Source organism: Mastomys coucha, unplaced genomic scaffold, assembly GCF_008632895.1.
Source record: "Mastomys coucha isolate ucsf_1 unplaced genomic scaffold, UCSF_Mcou_1 pScaffold14, whole genome shotgun sequence".
Classification (NCBI taxonomy): domain Eukaryota; kingdom Metazoa; phylum Chordata; class Mammalia; order Rodentia; family Muridae; genus Mastomys; species Mastomys coucha.
Window position 1 is genome coordinate 15,560,876 of NW_022196896.1, and position 21,130 is coordinate 15,582,005.

At 42.1% G+C, this 21,130-nt stretch overlaps 1 protein-coding gene across 1 annotated transcript in view; it reads right to left on the reverse strand.

The window, feature by feature from the left end:
- Positions 1-21,130, reverse strand: part of Faxc (failed axon connections homolog, metaxin like GST domain containing) — a 74,454-nt gene that overhangs the window by 31,576 nt on the left and 21,748 nt on the right. The window contains exon 4 of the mRNA XM_031366492.1: positions 11,720-11,943. Coding sequence (XP_031222352.1) covers positions 11,720-11,943 — 224 coding nt within the window. The remainder of the gene's footprint in view (positions 1-11,719; positions 11,944-21,130) is intronic.

Below are 21,130 nucleotides of genomic sequence, written 5' to 3' on the forward strand. Positions count from 1 at the left end.
CTGAATAAATACTCTTGAAACATGTAAGCTATTCTGAAAACCATAGTATAGTGTAAAAACATGAAATAAACAATAATACTGATGGAGAGGCTGAGATAGGAGAAGCAAGATTTCAAGACCCTTATGTTGTACACAGCAAGATACTATCATGAACAAACAAGCTGAGAGTATATACAGATTGCAAAATATTGAACCTATTTCTCCAACTACAAAATTAGAGAGACCATTAGATAACAATCAACAAATTTCTAATTCCTCATATTTTTGGATTTCAATCAATTAGGATTTGTTGGTAATATTGATTTTCATATTAAGAAATTAAGAAAAAGTAATTGTTACTTCCTGTTGTTTTTGTTGTAAGAGGTGGGACTGGGTTTGTGTAGATTTGTTGAAAGATTACTTTCTTGCTTCTTCTAGGGTGTAGTTTTGCCCCTTATGTTGATGTTTTCTATCTATCCTTTGTAGGGTTGGATTTGTGGAAAGATATTGTGTAAATTTGGTTTTGTCATGGAATATCTTGGTTTCTCCATCTATGGTAATTGAGAGTTTTGCTGGGTATAGTAGCCTGGGCTGGTATTTGTTGTGTTCTTGTAGGGTCTGTATGACATTTGCCCAGGATCTTCTAGCTTTCATAGTCTCTGGTGAGAAGTCTGGTGTAATTCTGATAGGCCTGCCTTTATATGTTACTTGACCTTTTCCCCTTACTGCTTTTAAAATTCTTTCTTTGTTTAGTGTATTTGGTGTTTTTATTATTATGTGACAAGAGGAATTTCTTTTCTGGTCAAGTCTATTTGGAGTTCTGTAGGCTTCTTGTATGTTCATGGGTATTTCTTTCTTTAGGTTAGGGAAGTTTTCTTCTATAATTTTGTTGAAGATATTTACTGGCCCACTACATTGGGAGTCTTCACTCTCTTCTATACCTATTATTCTTAGGTTTGGTCTTGTCATTGTGTCTTGCTTTTCCTGGATATTCTGGGTTAGGAGCTTTTGCTTTTTGCATTTTCTTTGACTGTTGTGTCAATGTTTTCTATGGTGTCTTCTGCCCCTGAGATTTTCTCTTCTATCTCTTGTATTCTGGTGGTTATGCTTGCATCTACGACCCCTGATTTCTTTCCTAGGTTTTCTATCTCCAGGGTTGTCTCTCTTTCTGATTTCTTTATTGTTTCTATTTTCATTTTTATATTCTAAATGGTTTTGCTCATTTCCTTCTCCTGTTTGATTTTGTTTTCCTGTAGTTCTTTAAGGGATTTTCGTGTTTCCTTTTGAAGGGCTTCTAGCTGTTTACCTGTGTTCTCCTGTATTCTTTGAGGGTGCTATTTATATCTTTCTTAAAGTCCTGTACATCATAATGAGAAGTGATTTTATATCTGAATCTTGCTTTTCCAGTGTGATGGTGTGTCCAGGACTTGCTATGGTGGAAATATTAGGTTCTGATGATGCCAAATAACCTTGGTTTGTGTTGCTTATATTCTTACACTTGCCCCACACCATCTGGTTATCTCTAGTGCTACCTGCCCTTGCTAAATCTGACTGGAGCCTGTCCTTCCTGTGATCCTGGGTGTGTCAGAACTCCTCAGAGTCAAGGTGCCTCTGTGATCCTGTGATTCTGTGATCCTGTGATTCTGGGATCCTGTGATCCTGGGCGTGTTAGAGCACCTGGGAGTGGAGCTTCCTCTGGGTTTTGTGGGGCTGGCTGCAGAGCTTGCGCCCAAGGTCTGCTCAGGGCACATACTCATTGCACAAATTAGCCAAAGTCCTAAGAATAAGTGACTATGTAGTGCTCATCACAAATGAGGAATCTACAGCATCCACCTTCAAAGCTCAGAGGCCATCATGGGAGACAGGGTGGAGAGACTTGTAAGAGCCAGACAGAGAGGTCAGAAAGAGCTGGAGCAAAACAGCATCTCAAAGGACTGCTGTACCCAGGAACTCAGAGCAGCTCTGGGTCCCAAACAAGAGCAAGAGCAAGAGCAAGCCAGTCAACACCCTAGCATGGGGGAAAGGAACTCATGAGCAGTCATCCATAGCTCAGCAACTTTGGACAGTTTGTCTTCTGGGGGAGGAAAAAATCAGTTTTCTTCAAGGATGTGGCTCCTGGTAAGTCAACCATGCTCCAGTGCATGACCCCACCCTAAGAAGTATATGGACAGCACCATTTAGAATCAACAGGGCATTAAATTTTAAAAGGCAAAGAATTATTACAAATGTTTATAATTTTTAAATCCAGAGTTATGACTAACAGATTAAACATGATGTGAACAGATCCAATCGAGGTCACATCCTCAGTAGCACTGAGGTAAACCTGAGCTGTTCTAATTTGATCCCTCCCTAATAAGAGACTCCGGTATTCTTTCGTATGCTGACACAGAATCCTCCCTCATAGGCCCTTGAATTTGTCTCCTGCCCAGTCTTCCCTTCCCTATGTACATAAGACCCACTCCTAACCTATGTCAGATTACGGACCTGTTTAGACCATACACAAATAAGCAAATAAAAAAATTCCACACATTGATCAAATGGGGATGCAGAGTTTACATGCATGATAAAAAGCAACACTTTCATCTTTAAAAAATATATATCTTTTCAAAGAGACCTCTGGAAATGCAGACTTATCTGGCTGGCAGGGGACTGTATAGCTGGCTCTCTACCAGACTGCACACATCTCCCAGGTGATCTGAAAGAGCAGTCAGGCTACAGGCCACTTTTCTAAAAGTGTCCCCATAGTGTCAAGAGCACTCAAAGCCTGTTTGATAAAGTACTACTTTGAGGTTCTAAAACATTCCTTTTAAAATCTATTAAAATGTTCCAGTGTGTTCCAAGCAGTGCCCAGGCAAGGCCTAAAGGCCTAATATGAAAGTGGCCCAGGCATTCCTTCCCATGAGGTACTGTTTGTGTGACATGCAGGACTGGGGCTCAAGACATGGTTCAGCAGTTTAGAGTACTTGCTATTACAAAGAACCAGGGTTTAGTTCTCAGCACCCACATCATGCAGTTCCAGGGAACCTGATACCTTCTTCTGACCTCTGCAGGCATATGTATATGTGATTATACAAGGATATACATGCATACACATAAAATAAAAAAAATAAATACTTTTAAAAATTGAATAGCAAAAACAAGTATAATATACTATGTCAAAAATATAAACATGGATCAAAATGCTATAGTAAGTGGGATAGTGGTACATGCTATAATCTTAGTTACTGAAAAAACAAAGATACGAGGAACATGAGTTCAGAACATCTGGGGCAATTCAGTAAGACCCCATTTAAAAAAAAATCACATCCTACCTTTTAAGTTTACATAATTAGTATATGTTGATTAAAACATGTATTAAAAAGATAAAAATGTTCAATTATCCAAATCAAAAATTCATTGAGAAAACAAAACAAAACAAAACAAAAGCTAAAAGAAAAGATTCCAGGGGCCAGGGAGATGGTTCCGTGGGTGAAAGTGCTTGTCAGATTAGCCTGACAGCCTGCGTAGTACCCCTAGAGAATCAGCTGAAAGGATGGTGGCCAGCGCAGTCTGCAGGTGGCTCCAAAGCCATGGCAGAAACAAGAGTGACCTTCCTCACCCAGGTGGAAGGTGAGAACCAACTCCTAAAAGCTGCCCTCTGACCTCCATGGGAGCTTTACTTACTGGGCCATCTCATCTCAGCCCACCCAGACTATTGTTAGTGTTTCTTTGACACTGGGAACATACTGAGATTGAAATCTACTAAAGTCATTCAGTACTCTCCTTTTACATGGGTCTCCCAACTCTGAATAAGGCAGTGTAATTTCTGGATCTGCATACAAAAATCAAACATTTTTCTCTACTAGGTTTCATCTTGTTATGGTTAAAAGCTTTGGTTCTTGACTTTTCCATCCAATGTCATTGGAAAACCAAATTCTCCAAAGTCGTGAGCAGGTCATTGAGAAAAGTACTTCCCCACCAGAATGCCATGGCATCCAGCCATATGAAGAAATCCAGAAATGGTCTTCCCAGTGGCCAAGCTATGTAGATAATGTTACTTTTGCTGTACCTTGCCCAGAATTAATCAGAGGTAGATTTGTAAAACTAGCCATCTCCTTAAGAACCCACTTGAGTATTTTGCTTCATTCTCTGAAATGGTTGCCCCTCTCCCTTTGTAAATAGGAACAGTTTCCTATCTCCACCTTCCGACATCCTCCTATTTCTAAATGATGACAGGATTCTGAGATCAGATAGGAAATCTTCACATATTATGATACTTTTGAGCCTTGCAGATGGAGCCTAAGCATCTAGAGAGTAAAGACCTTCCATGCTGCTCTTTGGTTCCCACAGACTTAGCACAGCACCAAGTTAACAATTGTACATAACTGATACAAAATCAGTATGCAAAATCACTAGCTGCAGTGTTAGCCTGCTCATTATTCAAAGCTATAAAAGAGCTTTCTGGCCACCTTCTCACCTCTTTCGGAGTTCAGGTCATTTTACCTATCTGGAAGCCAGCTGAGTGGCTTTGTCCCTGCAGCCACTAAAAAGCATCCTTTACCTCCTAAAGCTATCTCACACACTTCAACCTACTGCATTCCCACTTCATCATACTGATGTACACACCTCAGCTCAAAACTGAAGAAAAGATCACTTACGCAGGTGTGGGACCAAACAGCACTGACCACAGCATCTACCAACCTGTTTGTCTGTGACATGAAATGCAGACTTCCATTTGGCTCTGTTCCAAATAGTTGCACAACTGCTTTGGTATACTTTGATAAACTCATTTGCCTTTTGTCCACTAACAATAAGCTCCCTTTGCCACATACTTCATCTCCACTCAAGTGTCTGTCTCCAACATAGTATATCCACACCTAAAAGTCGATGAGTCTCCTCCCCCAATGCTCCCTTCAACAAATGACTAGCTTTCCAAGCCTAAACCACCCCTGTCTGTCCAACTATAACACCTTGGTTGGAGTCCCAAGAGCATCTTATCTTTCCTGGACAGTAACAACCCTCTTCACATACACACACACACACACACACACACACACACACACACACACACACACGCATGCACTCCATCACCACACTAAACAGAACTCTTTCTCTCTCTCTCTCTCTCTCTCTCTCTCTCTCTCTCTCTCTCCTTCTCTCTCCCTCCCTCTCCTTCTTTCTCCCTCCCTCTCCCTCCCTCTCCCTCTGCCTCTCCCTCTCCCTCACCCTCACCCTCTCCCTCTGTGTGTGTGTGTATGTGTGTGTCAATGTGTATGGATACATATGTCGCACAATGTAGAGAGGCCAGTGAATCTTTAAGAATTGGTTTTCTCTTTGCACCATGTGAGTCTTGGAAATCAATCTCAGCTCATCAGGCTTAGGAGCAGAGCCCTCTATCTGATGAGCCATCTTATCAGTTCCCAATCTCTCATGGTCTCTCTTTGCTCTCAGACAAGAAACACAAAAATTATTTACATGACATATGAAGCCTGAATATTCTCAGCCCCTGACTACCTCTGCCTACTAACACCCCTCTGCTCTTGTAAAATGTCTAACCACAATGGCCACCTTTACAGTCTTTGAAAGCTCCCATCTGTATCTGATTTCTAGATCTTTCCACATAATGTTCCTTTCTTATCCCAAGCTATTCAATTCACTGTCATAACCCTGCCTTCCTCCCACACACACATGCTTGCCTAACTCTGGCTTATGTTTTAGCATTCACTTTAAATGTCATTCACCAAAGAAGCCTTCTGGAATGGCTATGATGTGTCCACAATTACTCCCCTGAAAACTGCCCTCTTTGCATCCTGTTGTTCATGAAGACACCCCTCACAGATGTGTGATTTTATAAATGTTTACCAAAAATATTTCTTCCTTACGGCAGCCCTGGTAACTCAGAGCTATGCTAAAGTTGTCCATCACTGACTCTCAAGCCCTTCACAAAGATCTCAGCATGCTACTCAACGCATGTCTCTTTGATCAAAGGAACTGCTCCGAATTCTCATGTTTATAAATACGTTCTCCTATTAGGTCCCTAGCCACAGAGATGGGTCTGAAAGGGGCATTAGAGCCTGTTACTCTTTCTCTCCCCATCCTTGTTCATGATGGCACATGCTACTAATCCCAGCATTCAGAACTTAGAGACAAGAGAATCAGGAGTTCAAGACCAGACTTTGCTACATGGTGAGTTGGAGAAAAGACTAGGCCACATGAGACCCTAACTAGAAAAAAATGGGAGATTTGTAAATTCAATATTTTTTAAATAATAATAAACAAAGATTAATTCTTAGGTCCACAAATCCTGAGGTTATTGTTGGCTGTCTGTTAACTGTGTGCAGTCACTATTAACTACCATCTATGCAGTACTGGTCTCCAATACCTAAAATTGGATTTCATTATTTTCCCTATATATGATTCCATCTCACAACCAAACTCCATTTATCAATTACTCATCTACTGTCACAAGATAACAGCAGCAGCATCACACAGGACCCTATAGATGTCCAATTAAAAGTAAACAAGCACTCTGAGAGACAATACTGCTTCATTATAATCAGAGACACACACGGTGGCCTGTTAGAGGGTCACCAAGTCCAGTTACCACAGCTGGCAGCCTCTATCTCCACCATGATCCTCAAAGCATGAAAATGCAGTCTTGTTTGGTGACTGGGAAGGTCTGAGAACCACAAGGGCTACAGATTTTCCATTTCTCAGCCCAAACACTTTGCCATGTTGTCCTTTGAGAATATTTTAATCGTCCATATATAAGTTAACTGTAGACTAAGTGAACAGCCAAGTGTCTTCTTTACTTGAAAAACAGAAGTAATGATTCTTTTTATCCAAAAACACTATGTAACCATTGTGTAAACTGCACCACGTTGTGATTGCATATGCTTAGGAAGCGGCTGGGAAGCTGCCTCTGACAGGACACACTACTTTGCATCACTTACCCTTCATTAAATAATCAAGATCACAAACGCTTATTAAAATAACCAATAGATGTGGTTCTTACAAATGTGCCAATCTGATATCAATAAAGACTGAAGACCAAAGAAACCCTGAGCTATTTTCAGACTCAAAAGAAATATTTCACATTAAAAAATACACAATAAATTTTTTATTAAGCAAGTGATGCTTCTGGAAATCAGCTTTTCTCACTCCCATTTACAAGTCAGATTTATCATTTGGCTCTGATCTGAGCAGGCTCTTAAAGGCTGACAGTGCAACTTCAGTTCACAAACATATCTATATTTGTTTTATTTTGTTTTGTTTTCAGTCCTTGGGGATGGAGCCTAGAGTTCTACATTGGACGAGAGCTCTCCCACAGGGCTATATTCTCAGACAACCAAAACTTGATCAGTAGTCCACTAGAAGCAAGCAAATAAAACATTCTTGAACATAACTTTAGAGACTACTTCTTAATTTGATAGTCTAAGCTCTGTCTACTTTAGAAAATGTTCTAAAGATGCCACACCGAAATAATAGTCACTTCAAGTACAATCCATAAGGAAATTTGGGGTCATAGTTAGGTTGTAAGGAGTCATGTCAAAGACCCCAGTGCCTCAGCCCCATGGGAATGGCAAGCCCTTCTCTCTTTGTTCGTGTATGGATGGTGATAGGACATGCAGAAAATGTCTACCGTAACTTTAGTGCATATTGAAATCTGAAGCTTTCCCACAGAGTCGGCTCCCACTGTGATTTCCTGAACCTGTGACCTTGACTCAGCTGTATGCCATAAGCCTGCTTCCTTACTCAACCCTGTATAAGAAACACACTGAGCTTCAGGTGCTGCAGCTTCTCTACCAGACAGCCCAGACCACCCAGCCCCAGGTTTCCTGCATGTGTGTCTGACCTTTCCTTACGCCCTCACCATTCAGATCTGGGTTCTGGAACCCATGCCCTGCAAACACTCGGCAGGTAGAAAATAATGTTGTAAGCCTAATGTTCTGGATTTGATCCTGTCTCACTTCTGCCTAATGGTGTGACTCAACCTGTGTATGCTTCACTTTCCCCCATTATCATATGTGTAGTGTTGTTTGACTTTGTTGGGTATCCCATGGTCTCTACTTACTTTAATTGCATACCCAGCTTTAATGGACCCAGCTGGGGAACTCCTTGTTAATACAAGACACAGCTATACAATCTTAGTCGCATGCTGTCTTATTTTCTGTTTGTTTTTTTTTTTTAAATATATCTGTAGACTCAGAATTACCAGAACAAAAGTATAAAACAAACAGTAGGCAAAGTGGAGTTTGTCTGATAAGTTTTGCTGGCATCAACTATGATATGCAGTCACATGGTACAGAATACTTAATGATAGAAACAAGAAAAATAGTGTATGTATATCTATACATGATTCAAAATTATGTATAAAAGTATTAAAAGGCCAGGCATCAAATGGTTAGCATCAAAGAGTACTTTGGTGAGCAATAAGTTGTAAAATTATTTTGACTTGCTTTCCTTCTCTGTGCTTTTCTGAACCTTTCTAAACTTCTATAATTGACAAATTTAAAAGTCAGAAAAAAAATTTTTTTGTTTCAAACACAGTTTTCCTAAGAAATAACATTCCTAATGAAGGTATGTTAAGTGCAAATTCTGTGATTAAATAAAGGTTACTTCAACACAAGCATCATAACTCTTCACAACAGTGGATCTGTTGCTACTAGGTGGCAGTAAGCAGTAGCTGTGATAGTAGACAGAGAGGAGTCACCTATGTCCTGGGCTAGACACAGCAGGTCCTGGAGAATCCATCATGGTACTCAGAACAGCAACCAATGGATTAGGAAAAGATCTTTACCAATCCTACATCCGATAGAGGGCTAATATCCAATGTATACAAAGAACTCAAGAAGTTACACGCCAGAGAGTCTAACTGTATAACCCTATTAAAAAATGGGGTACAAAGCTAAACAAGAATTCTCAATTGAGGAATTCTGAATGGCCAAGAAGCACCTAAAGAAATGTTCAACATCCTTAGTCATCAGAGAAATTCAAATCAAAACAACCCTGAGATTCCACCTCACACCAGTCAGAATGGCTAAGATCAAAAACTCAGTTGACAGCAAATGCTTGAGAGGTTGTGGTAAAAGAGGAACATTACTTCATTGCTAGTGGGATTGCAAACTGGTACAACCTCTCTGGAAATCAGTTTAGCAGTTCATCCGGAAATTGGACATAGTACTACCAGAAGACCCAGCTATACCACTCCTGGGCATATACCCAGAATATGCTCCAACACGTAATAATGATACATGCTCCACTATGTTCATAGCAGCCTTATTTATAATAGCCAGAAACTGGAAACAACCCAGATGTCCCTCAACAGAGGAATGGATATAGAAAATTTGATACATATATATAATGGAGTACTATTCAGCTATTAAAAACAATGAATTCATGAAATTCTTAGGGAAATGGATGGATCTGGAGAATATTATCCTGAGTGAGGTAATCCAATCACAAAAGAACACACATGGTGTGCACTCACTAAGTGATAAGTGGATATTAGCTCAGAAACTCAGAATACCCAAGATACAATCCACAAACCACAAGAAACTCAAGAAGAAGGAAGACCAAAGTGTGGATACTTCGTTCATTCTTAAAAGGGGGAACAAAATACCCATGGAAGGAGTTGCAGAGACAAACTATGGAGCAGAGACTGAAGGAAGGACAATCCAGAGACTGCTCCACCTGGGAATCCTTCCCATATTCAACCATCAAATCCAGACACTATTGTGGATATCAGCAAGTGCTGGCTGACAGGAGCCTGATATAGCTGTCTCCTGAGAGGCTCTGACAGTACCCAACTAATACAGAAGTAGAGGCTCACAGCCATCCATTGGACTGAGTACAGGATCCCCAATGAAGGAGCTAGAGAAAGGACCCAAGGAGCTGAAGGGTTTGCAACCCCTTAGGACTAACAACAATATGAACTAACTAGTACCCTCAGAGCCCCCAGGGACTAAACCACCAACCAAAGAATACACATGGTGGGACTAACGGCTCCAGCAGCATATGTATAGCAGAGGATGGCCTTGTCAATCATCAAGGGGAGGAAAGGCCCTTGGCCCTGTGATGGTTCTATGCCCCAGTGTAGGGGAATGCCAGGGCCAGGAAGTGGGAGAGGGTAGGTTGGTGAGTAGGGAGCGGGGTAGAAGGGACTGGGTTTTTGTTTGTTTGTTTGTTTTGTTTATTTTATTTTTTTTGGAGGGGAAACAGGGAAAGGAGATATCATATGATATGTAAGTAAAGAAAATATCTAATAAAAAAAAGAAAGAAGAATGTATATAATAAAAAAAAACTTACAAATATTAAGTGGGACTTCCCATCCAGACCACAGTCAACCAGTGACAAGCCATGAGTGAGGGCAAACTCCTATGCTTACAAGGCTTCCAGCCTATCCATTAGTGATGCACAGTGATGCATTGGGAACAAAGCTTAGTCATTGAGTCCTCAGAGAAAGTGTCAGTAGTCATTACTGCCATCTCCCTGCTCTCTAAACTTCTCTGAACAAGAAACACTTTTAGTGGAGGGATATTCACAATGATCTGGTTAAGAAATCAATGCTGTTCAATCGTTCAAAAGGCTTTTACTGGCATAGTCTTTGCCATAATAATTACTCTGGAATTCAACTCCCCATTTGTGGAGCCTTCCAACAGCATATGCTGGAGAGGAGGAGGAGTAAGTCAGAAGCAGACACAGCCACTGTTAAGGATCCCACTAAGGGTTGGCCGTCTGAGGTCAAGATGACAATTCCCAGAGCAAGGCACCAGATAATATTCAAGGGAGGACTCCAGGTCTAGCAAATATTTGGAATGTGGAACAATCAAGTGCTCAATGTAGAGCACTCTGCAAGAGGGGTATGTCCACAGAGCCTCACATCCAACACACCAGGTAGGTGTCAACAAAACAAATCCCACATCCCAGTTCTTCGTGGAGGCAAGGAATCTAGCATGCTCTACAACGGGAATGGTGACAGATCTGGACATCATTACCACAAAAGGAGGGCAGGTGAACAAAACCAAGTCCCGTTGAGTCCATTAAACAGTTCCATATTAGAAGACATGGGTTCACATCTATGCTGCTGCTTTGGACAGTGTCTGTGTGAATCATCATATCCAAGAATCAAGGCTCGCCCAGGTTAGAACAACAGCAGCCCAGGTTATCTGCAGCCAGCTGGTGAACAGAATAAGTCCCCCTCACTAGTTCATGGGCGTTTAAGGCTCTTTGCCTCTCCCCAGACCCAATTTAGCCCACGATGTCCAAAAAAATGCAAAATCTTGGATAAAACATGTTAGGAAGAAGAAAATTAAGGATACACACCAGAAGGAACAGCATAAGATGACAAGGGCCAACGCATGTGCATGCACGCACATGCACGCATGCAAAACAGGTCAGAAACTGGGTTGTCACCAAGTCTGTGTAACTCTGCATGAGCATGTGCTTCCAAGCAGCCTGGTCTCTATAAATAAAAGAGGTTGCTTGCTCAAAATCACCTATCCTCACAGCACAGCCAGAATCCCTGCAGCCGAGCCCAATGCCGACGTGTCTACCACATGCTCCCACATGGGTCCTCCGTGGCTGCATTAAAAACGAACACCAGAGATTTCTCTGAGAGATTAGGGGCCTTGGTTAAATGGTGGAAATACAACCTACATGCGGGAGCAAAAACCCTAAGCAAGTTAAATTCATAAACCAGCAACACTCTACTAGTCATGCAACAGTGAGCACAGAAAATATAGAAGGTGTGGTACGTTACCCAAAAGCCCCGCTAAGGACCGCATGTCCTTCTCCATCAGCAGGTAAATCTCTTCCTCCGAGAAGCGGCCAATGCCGTGGCCGTGCATCTCCCGCTTCACAATTCCTTTTGTTATGTGGCACACGACCCACCTGAGCAGGTTACTGAAGGGACCACCGCCACTAAGTGACAGCATCTTCCGGGTCTCATTGAGATTGTCCACCCACTGGCAATAAGCTAACGTCCTGGAATTGTGTGGAAACAAGTTACTGCTGTGCATCAGAGATAGGTAGCTCTGCAGTCACTTTCAAATGCATTGTTCAGAATGTAGTACTTTCTGGAGGAACCAAGTAATCGCAGTGTTTAACCCGAGAGGCAGGGACTGTTACAATAGTTCTAGTCAATGTGTAGATTTACAGGCTTTCTGAGAGACGACGTTATCCTGTGTTCCTGTTCAACTAAATCTTCCCAGTCACCTGCCCTCAGACTCCTGTGCTCTTTCTCATGCTATCTCACAAAAGCGGTAGCCTTCGAGGAGACCGGCAAGTGCTACCGGGTGCACAGCAGTGCCTGCAGCCAATGGGAAGAGAGCAGCAGTCCCTTCTGGAGCTTGAGAATGGCTCCACAGGCACACGTGTGCTTTGTGCCTAGTCCCGCATTTCTGTTTTCTAGGCTTCATGTATTTTATTTACATTTCATGATGAAAAAGGTTGGGTTATTTTTTTGAGATACCCTTTTGCCTTTTGAAGAGAGGTTAAGGGGAAGATGCACCTGCCTATGTGTCATAAGTGATATGCAATGAATATGTAAATTATTTGCTCTCCAGAAAATCAACTCTTCCTCAGTCTGTTTGCAAGGATTTTAAGTATTCACCCAAGGAACTGTGCGGTTACTCTCCCACTGGGTGGCACTAGTGGCAATCTCACCCATCCAGCGTTCCCACACAACACGTGCAGACAGTAAGCATCCTATCAGCTGCAATGCCTGTCCTTTTCCTTACTTGGTTTGAGAAACCTGCACAATCTCAAAGTGTTTTTATAGCTAACCATGTTATTAGATATACAGTAAAGGGTTTCCCTCTGAGAGGAATGTAGCTCTGAGAATATACACATGAGATATTTTAAATTTTCTTTATAATAAAAAAAAATGTATTGATCATTATTCCTACCCCCGATGTGGGCTGTACTAATAAATCGGAAAGGTAAAAAATATTATTATTAAAAACACACAAGATGGGCTGGAGAAATGGCTCAGTGGTTAAGAGCACTGACTGCTCTTCCAAAGGTCCTGAGTTCAAATTCCAGCAACCACATGGTGGCTCACAACCACCCGTAATGAGATCTGATACCCTCCTCTGGGATGTCTGAAGACAGCTACAGTGTACTTACATATAATAAATAAATAAATTTTAAAAAAACACACTCACAAGATGATAGTAAATTATAGTTACAAAGAAATGTTATTTTGCACATCAGGAAGAAAAGAAGAGCTGGAGTGTATCTCAGTGTGTGAGATCTGCCAGCATGTGCCAGGCCCTAGCATCTAACTCTAGCTACACCAAAAAGAAAAAAGAAAAAAAGGAAAAAGAAAAGAAAAGAGAAAAGAAAAGAAAAAAAAACATGGTTCCAGCTGCATATGTAGCAGAGGATGGCCTGTCAGTCATCAAGGGGAGGAGAGGCCCTTGGTCCCATGAAGGCTCTGTGTCCCAGTGTAGGGGAATGCCAGGGCCAGGAAGCAGGAGAGGGTAGGTTGGTGAGCAGGGGGAGGGGGAAGGGAATACAGTTTTTTTCAGAGGGGAAACCAGGAAAGGGGAGAACATTAGAAATGCAAATAAAGAAAATATCTAATTTTAAAAAAAGAAAAAAGAAGAAAAAGCCCTGAAATTTTTAGCATTTTATATAGTTATTCTCTATTGAGGTCCTCTCCACTAAAAACAAAAACAAAAACAAAAAACAAAAGCAAAACAAAACAAAAACAAAAAAAATAGAAAGAAAAAATATAAAAGAAATATAAGGTTTCTAATCATTTTTTAATTTTTACTAAAAAAAAAAAAGCCCTAATTTAAGTGCACTCTCCACACTACAGTCATTTTTAACTCTTCCCTGTTATCTTTTAAAAACAATGCCTACAATTCTTATAGAAAGTTCTCTCCATGTGTCTTCTTTGTACGTCTCTCAAACTATTGCAAAGTGAAGAAATGAATTTGCTGAGAATAGGAACCAGTACCTCACAGCAATATTTGACTGTGCATAGGCAGGGCACGTGATGGGCCTTTGGATGTAAACTATCTCACATCCATTGCACTGAATTCTATGTAAATGTCAATGCTACACACCCTCTTCGAGCCATCTTTTTTATACCTGCAATAATCTAGTAATGGTTTTCACATTCCATTAGGATAATGAGCACTGTGATTCTAATTGCACATTATTAAAATTCACAACAAACGAGGTTATGTAACCTTTGGTCGTCAGGAAAGCCAACAGTCTTAGGAGAAAAAAATTAATCCTAAACTAAGCATCAACAAGTTTGAGAGCAGAACAGAGGTTCCTAAAGCATAAAAATGAGGCATGTGTGACTCTAAGCTGGCAAGTTCACGTGGGAAGAAGTGTCGTGTCACCAGTTAGATCCTGGGCATAACTGTAGGATGAACAGGAAGGAACTCAAGACACCTGTCTGAAGACACTGGCTGTCGGGACCTATGAGAATGCCCTGAGTATAACTGGACTCTAGGATGCATGTGAGGAAGCATGTAAGACCTGGATGGACGGCCCCATGGAACCAATCACAGGAGGCCTGAAGCCAGGCTGAATCATTTCCATTCCAAAAGTAAAAGCTAAGTGCTGGAAAGTTTCAGCCAGGCAAGACACAATCAGACTTATGGCAATGCTGACAGGAAGACAGAGTGAGTGAGACAGACAAGAAATGATGTTCAGTACACCATGACAGAGAGGTACCACATGGTACATGGATAAATTCTGAGGTAGAAGGGCCCAGTAACCAGTGGATATTCAGGAAAAGTGGCTGTCTTCGCCCAGGCTAAACCTTTGAGTGTATTTCACCAATCAGTGCTGGACCACACATGGTGGAATGGGTTTGAGGAATGAAAGGTAGGTGAACCAGATGCACTTGAAGGCTCCAAAGACAGAAGATGTTCTGAAAGCAGGAAAAACTCAAGAGGAAAGTTTAGACTCTACATGGAGATCAAGCTGGTGGGCAGGCAGGGACATTTAGTGAGTTTTAAAGCTGTGAGGGGAAACGAGATTATCTAAGGAAATTTCTAGAATGAGGACAAGAAAAATCACAGTTCAAAGGCAAATTAGAAGAAAGAAGGTGCTATGGAGAAGAAGAGAGACACTTCATTATCTAAGATGGAAGGAATTCAGGTCTTATAAAGGATAGAGAGTAAAGAGAGGTTAAGTTCCCTGCCTCAGGATGACATCTGTTTCCTCCCAGAGCAGGAAATGCTATGCAAGTGGGGGATGTGCAGAAAATACAGAGTAGCAGGTTGTAGGAGAGGGGACTGCCTGGGCCACACAGCTCAGCAGTGAGGGTACAAAGTCAAAGGTAGACGGTTCTCAAGCTGCAGGAGCAGCGTGAACACGGGGCACAGGAGAAGAACTGCACTCATTCCAAACTCTGCAGCTATAAGTCGCCTTGCAAACTGGTCTTTCTTCCTCTTTCTGCTCTCTGTGTATGCGTGTGCATGTCTGTGTCTATGTATGTGTCCATGCACATGCTCACTACATATACAAGTGCATGTGCTATAAGGACACATGAGCACATGTATGCATGTGAGTATGGAAGCTAGAGGTTCCTTGGATTCTGCCCACAATTTTTCTCAGGAATGGTCTCTACTGACCTAGAACTTGCCAAGTGTGGCTGGATAGCCAGTGTGGCTAAGCTGGCTGGCCAGTGAGTCCCTGAGCCATGTGGGCACCAGCCTTCCCAGCACTGGGATTTTGAGTGTGCTCCACCACACTTGCACTTGGCTTTTTTTTTTAAGGTGGGCAGTACATTCCATGTGTGCATATGCCCTAAGAGACCAGAAGAGGGTATGAGATCCCTAGAGTGGGATCTACAGGTAGTTGTTAGTCACCTGCTGCAGATGCTAGGAACAGAACTCTGGAAGAACAGCAAACATTCTTAATGGCTAACCCATCCCTGCAGCCCCAACACTGAGCACACTCAGCACTTTAAAAGATGCATGCAAATTAAACTCAAGTCCTCATACCTGCAAGGCCTTGCAAGCACTCTAGTGACTGATTACCTCCCCAGCCCCTGCTCTGTACCTCATTTCTTTGCTTTTCTATTATTCCCAATACTACAGACCAGTGTCAAATAAGGACCAGAGGAGAGGGCTCTTTGAGGATCAAATCTAGCAAAGTGTCCAAAGTGTCAAAAGGAGACAGATGTGTGGATTACATATTCTTGCCTCGGCTATGACAGGCAGGAGACAATGATATTTTGCATGTTTCTATGTCTATAGAGTCTCAGTCAGGGTTCCAGAAACAGTGGAAGATTCCACCCCAGCACTCCACCCAAACAACTGTCAGCCAAGCCAAGGGTCAGAAGCTTTCTCCATGCCCTGTTCACTGAGCTCTCATGAGTGCCACAGCACCCAACACTGTTAGCCTGTCTTGGAACTTGCCTTTAGCTTATAATGGCTGTTGTCCCTCCCACCTTTCCCATGTTCTAAAAGAATTTTATCTATTTTTCTTCTAGTCTCCTACCTACTAAATCTAGTCACAAGGTGATCTCATTCATACCCGGGAGTTCAAAGCGACTTCCAAATCTATACCAAACTCAGACCTCCATCCTGAGACCCATGTGTCCCAAATGGAAGAGCTTTAGGAAATGCAAACTACACTTCCAGTATTGGATTCACTTTTGTTTACTTCACCTCACCCAGGCCAGAATCCCAGGAGTCATTCTTTGGGTATCCCAGGAGATTTTCTTCATGGCTCCCACCCAAGTGTGCCAAACCTATGCTCAGTATCTTTCTCAGGATGGCTATAAATACAGCCTGACATATTTGTAGATCGCAACATCATATCATAATGTCAGAAATCCCAGGACCCTGACCATATCTGGCCCTTCCCAGTCTCCATCTCTCAGTATGGCCTCCTACAAACCGTATGCTAGATATGCAAAAAGGCATGAGACTCTCCTGGACCCCGATTACAGACTGAACATTCATGTTCCCAAATTTCTTGTATTGAAACCAGGCAGTATTAGGAAGTAAGGCCTTCAGTGTACTTAAATCATGAGGACAGAGCCCTCAAGAATAAGATTGATGCCCTTATAAAAACGACCCCATAGAGTTTCTGTTCCTTTCTGTTATGTGACCTGGCTCTAAGAAGATAGTTACCTGTGGGCCAGAAAACAGGACCTCATTAAACACCAAATCTGCTAAAACCTTGGCCTTGGGCTTACTAGCCTCCTTGTCTAGTGAGATATAAACTTCTTCTAAGCTGCTAGACTGCTGTTCAGTTACAGGCGCCTGAATGGACCAAACACTCCTTTCTTGGTTCCAAACATTTACAGACAGTGCTGTCTACCTGAACATCCTAATCATTACCCCTTACCCCCTTCACCTGCCATTTCAGTTGTCACATGGTTCTATATACTAGCACTTCCTCTGGAATCCTTGCCTTCATCTCTCTGGTAGGCGCTTACTGCCTTCCCTCAGCTCCTCAAACTCTTCCCCAACAATGACAATCATTAAGGCTTAAGCAAGGCTTTCTCATAAAGAGAGCCACTTAAGGGCAGGGGGTGGAGTATCTGCATACCAGTTGGCATTCACCTCATTTGCTAAGAGTGAATTGTTGCTTGAATGAAAAACAGCTTTATACTGAGTCAATTCTGGCTGTGTGATGTTTCTAAGGGATAGGATGTATTTAGAAAAATAGAGAGAAGAAACCCATGAAGGATGAAGCGGCTGCCACTCATCTCTTTAGCAGTTCATGGTCCCTTTATCTACACTGGGAAGAAGCCAGTGCACAAGGAGTCATGAATTATTAAGCAGGAAGGGCCAACTGGGAAAGTAGACAAGGATAAGCAATTAAAGTGATTTATCATGTGATAATCTACTTCAGAAAGTTCAGATATTCGTTTTCTTATCTTGACTAATGTGTCTAATCTCTTCTAGATAAATCGGGCCAAAGATTTAAAGATTTAAAGCCTGTGCTAACACTTCTAAAAGGAACCTAGAAAATAGGCAAAAGGCCACCATGGCCCATGCCTGTAATTCCAGCACCCAGGAAATACACAAGCAGAAGGATGGTGAGTTTACATAACTCGCAGACTACAGAACAGGATCCTGGCTCAAGCAGAAGACACAGCTGCTTTTGGTTTTGGCTCAGTTTGGTTTTAGTACTAAATCAAACCCATACCTTGTGCCTGCTAAGCTGGGCACTCAAACTCTGAGCTATATTTGTCCAGTCCCTTATGGCTGATGCTTTGATGAAAATGGTTTTTTCACCATAACCTAATGTGAAGTCAGGCCCAAGGCATACATGAATAATATTATACAGAAAGTTATCAACTGTTGAGTCTCAGAATATGGCTTTCCAAGTCAGAAGAACTTTCCCTGACAAGCATGGTGGCTCACCTTTTCATTCCAGCACTCAGAAGGCAGAGCTGGGTCAATTTCTATGAGTTCCCAGTTAGCCAAGATTACATAGTGAGACCCTATCTCAAAATGCCTCTCTCTCTACGTGAGGCTATTCCCTTGCTGTCTTTGACTGGTGCTATACTTTAAAGGGGTATGAACTTATCACGTACTCCTTCAATTATCATCAAATTTCACGAACCTTCCAACAGGAGCTCACCCTACATATAAGACTGAATACAGAAGGGGAAACAGTACAGTGGTTCTGTAGTATCGTAGCCAGCCATCATAGACACAGCTTTTACAGATCTTGTAAGCCATCTAAGGAAAGTTCCTCATCTCCCTTTGATACTAAAATTACATCGAAAGCCAAGTTCAGGCTGGAGATGGGTTTCCATGCTGGTGTGCTCGCCAAGCATGCACAAGGGTCCTGAGTTCAAATGGCATCACACACACACACACACACACACACACACACACACAAATGAAGCTTAAAATGTATAAATTATATGCAACCTAGAAGCTGATTTGTGTGGAAAATGTTGAATGTTGCACTTATAAGACTCTTCGGGTTTTCACTGATGGCCACAGGAGGGCAGTATGCATCAGTGCAGAAACAACATCGTTAGAAAATCAATTTCATTTTGGTAATTTTATTCTTGTCTGAGAAATCCGGTTTCCAAGCATTAGATCTAACTTAAGCACTCAGTGTAAGACAAAGAAGATAAGAAAAAAACAGGCTTATTCATCTTCAATAATAGCTTTCATAATGTAAGTGGGATATAATTATATAGATTACAAATGCAAGGAAAAAAACCACTTTACAGCTGAGTGTGCTTATCTGAGTGGACATAAGACAAAGCTTCAAAATTAGGTCATGTTGCATGGTAATGCCAGCTTTCCATCACCTCTACCTTGTAGAAAATTGTGCCTAAGCAGTTTTAAAGTTTCAGGCCAAAATAAAATGTACCTGAAAAAAACTCACATCACCAGATAAGTGGGTTAAACACTGAGGGCTGACAGACCCTCCTCTCCTTCCTTTGTAAATACTGTTGTCACAACCTAAGAGCTCGATGCTTGTTAGCATGTGAGAGAATCTCATACACAACTACCATGCATTGAGGTCAGTTCTCATGCCGGGGCCAGCTTCCATTCCGAAATCTGGGACTGGAAGAGCAGAAGGGTAGGAGAAGGCCACTGCCTTGGACAGTTCCTTGTGAGAGTGCAGATATAAAGCTCTCTGGTGGGTATGGGAGAGTCTCTGTCAGAGAGGAGAAAAGAAACAGGACAAGGGATTGCTTTCCTTTTGGTATGAGAGATGAAAATGCCTCCCATATTTTTGTAGTAGAAAGTGAGTTAGAGAAACAATGCTAACCTTTAAAGAGGCTATGTAGCCCCCAAGTACAGTAAGCTCTGGGAAGTTTATGATCTTCCCTTTGCCGCCCCCCCCCCTCATTCACATCCACAGCCTAACCTCCCTATTGGCTGAGGGTTAGTGAAGACAAGGGCAGAAAAACGTTGTCTGTGAGCTTCTACCAGGAGGTAAACAGATATAAAATGATGCAGGTCCCTGATATATGGGAATTGGGTATTTTGCTGAATCCAAATGTATGTATGTATGTATGTATGTATGTATATATGCATGTATTTCTAACCTACTACAAAATTTAAGAGTTATAGCCAAAATATGAATGAAAGCATAAGTTCTGCAGCTTTCTAAGACATCTGACATTTAGCTCTCCACAACCTTGAGACAGGCATCCCATCTCTCAAAGGAGGCATAGTAAATATGGTCAAAGGTGCCTGAGGGTCAGGGGCCCAGGGCACACTCTTCATTTCCCTCTGCCACTGCAGAGCTGGCTCTGAACCCTGGCAAGTGAATGAGATGGGAGCCTTTCCACAGCCTTTCCCAGAAGCCAAGCGAGTTAGACAGTCACATATCCTAGTGTCCACTGTGACAAAGCAGAGGACTGGCATCTCCATCAGCATTTCACGGAAAGGACCAGGCTCCTGCAAACACCGAGTCTACTCTCTCCCACACTGCTCTCTCTACGCTCTCCAACAAGGCACGTCCTTGGTCAGCCCTCCTTCATCTCTGTAGTGAGGTGGGGAGAGGATGTGGAGTTCTGGTCAACCCCAGGACAGACAGGGCACAAATACCAAACATAGGAAGAGAAAAATAGTCACGTGTAATCTCAGAGATAAAGAAACTTCCAGTTTTCTACCTAGAAAGAGAGCAGGAGGAAGAAGCAGAGAGCCAGGGAGGAAGAATTCCACAGTAAGTCCCACAAGAAGATGGCTGCTGTAGGAGGAAGTGGCCAGTAAAAGCTCCTGGGTCAGCATCTGACCAAGAAACAACACCACCAATAAAGTGGGACTAAGGATTTCTAATTAAGTATTGAGACAAAGTAAAGTCAGCAACTATTTGGAAGAAACTTCCTATCAACTCTAGGAACACAGAGAAGGGGGTCCATGCACTAGACAATAGCCGAAGCGGGGAGAGCCCACAAAACATATAGGTTTGCAAAGCAAGACTAAAGAGATGTGATCGACTCAAAGGCACTGCAGCAGCTTGTTACCACCAAAGTAAAATCGAACAACTGGTCAACCCAACTGCATGCTGCTTCAAATGTGGAGACTGTGAGCCAGGAGTGGAGCAATCAGGGCAGAATACCATCTAAGGAAAGGTGACATAATCTCACAAATGTCTAACTTATTCCACAGAGGAATCCTATTTCTACTTAGCCTTTCAGGTTTTCTTCCTCTGGTGTTGCATGCACTTTCTCTCTCTCTTTCTCTCTCTCTTTCTCTCTCTCTCT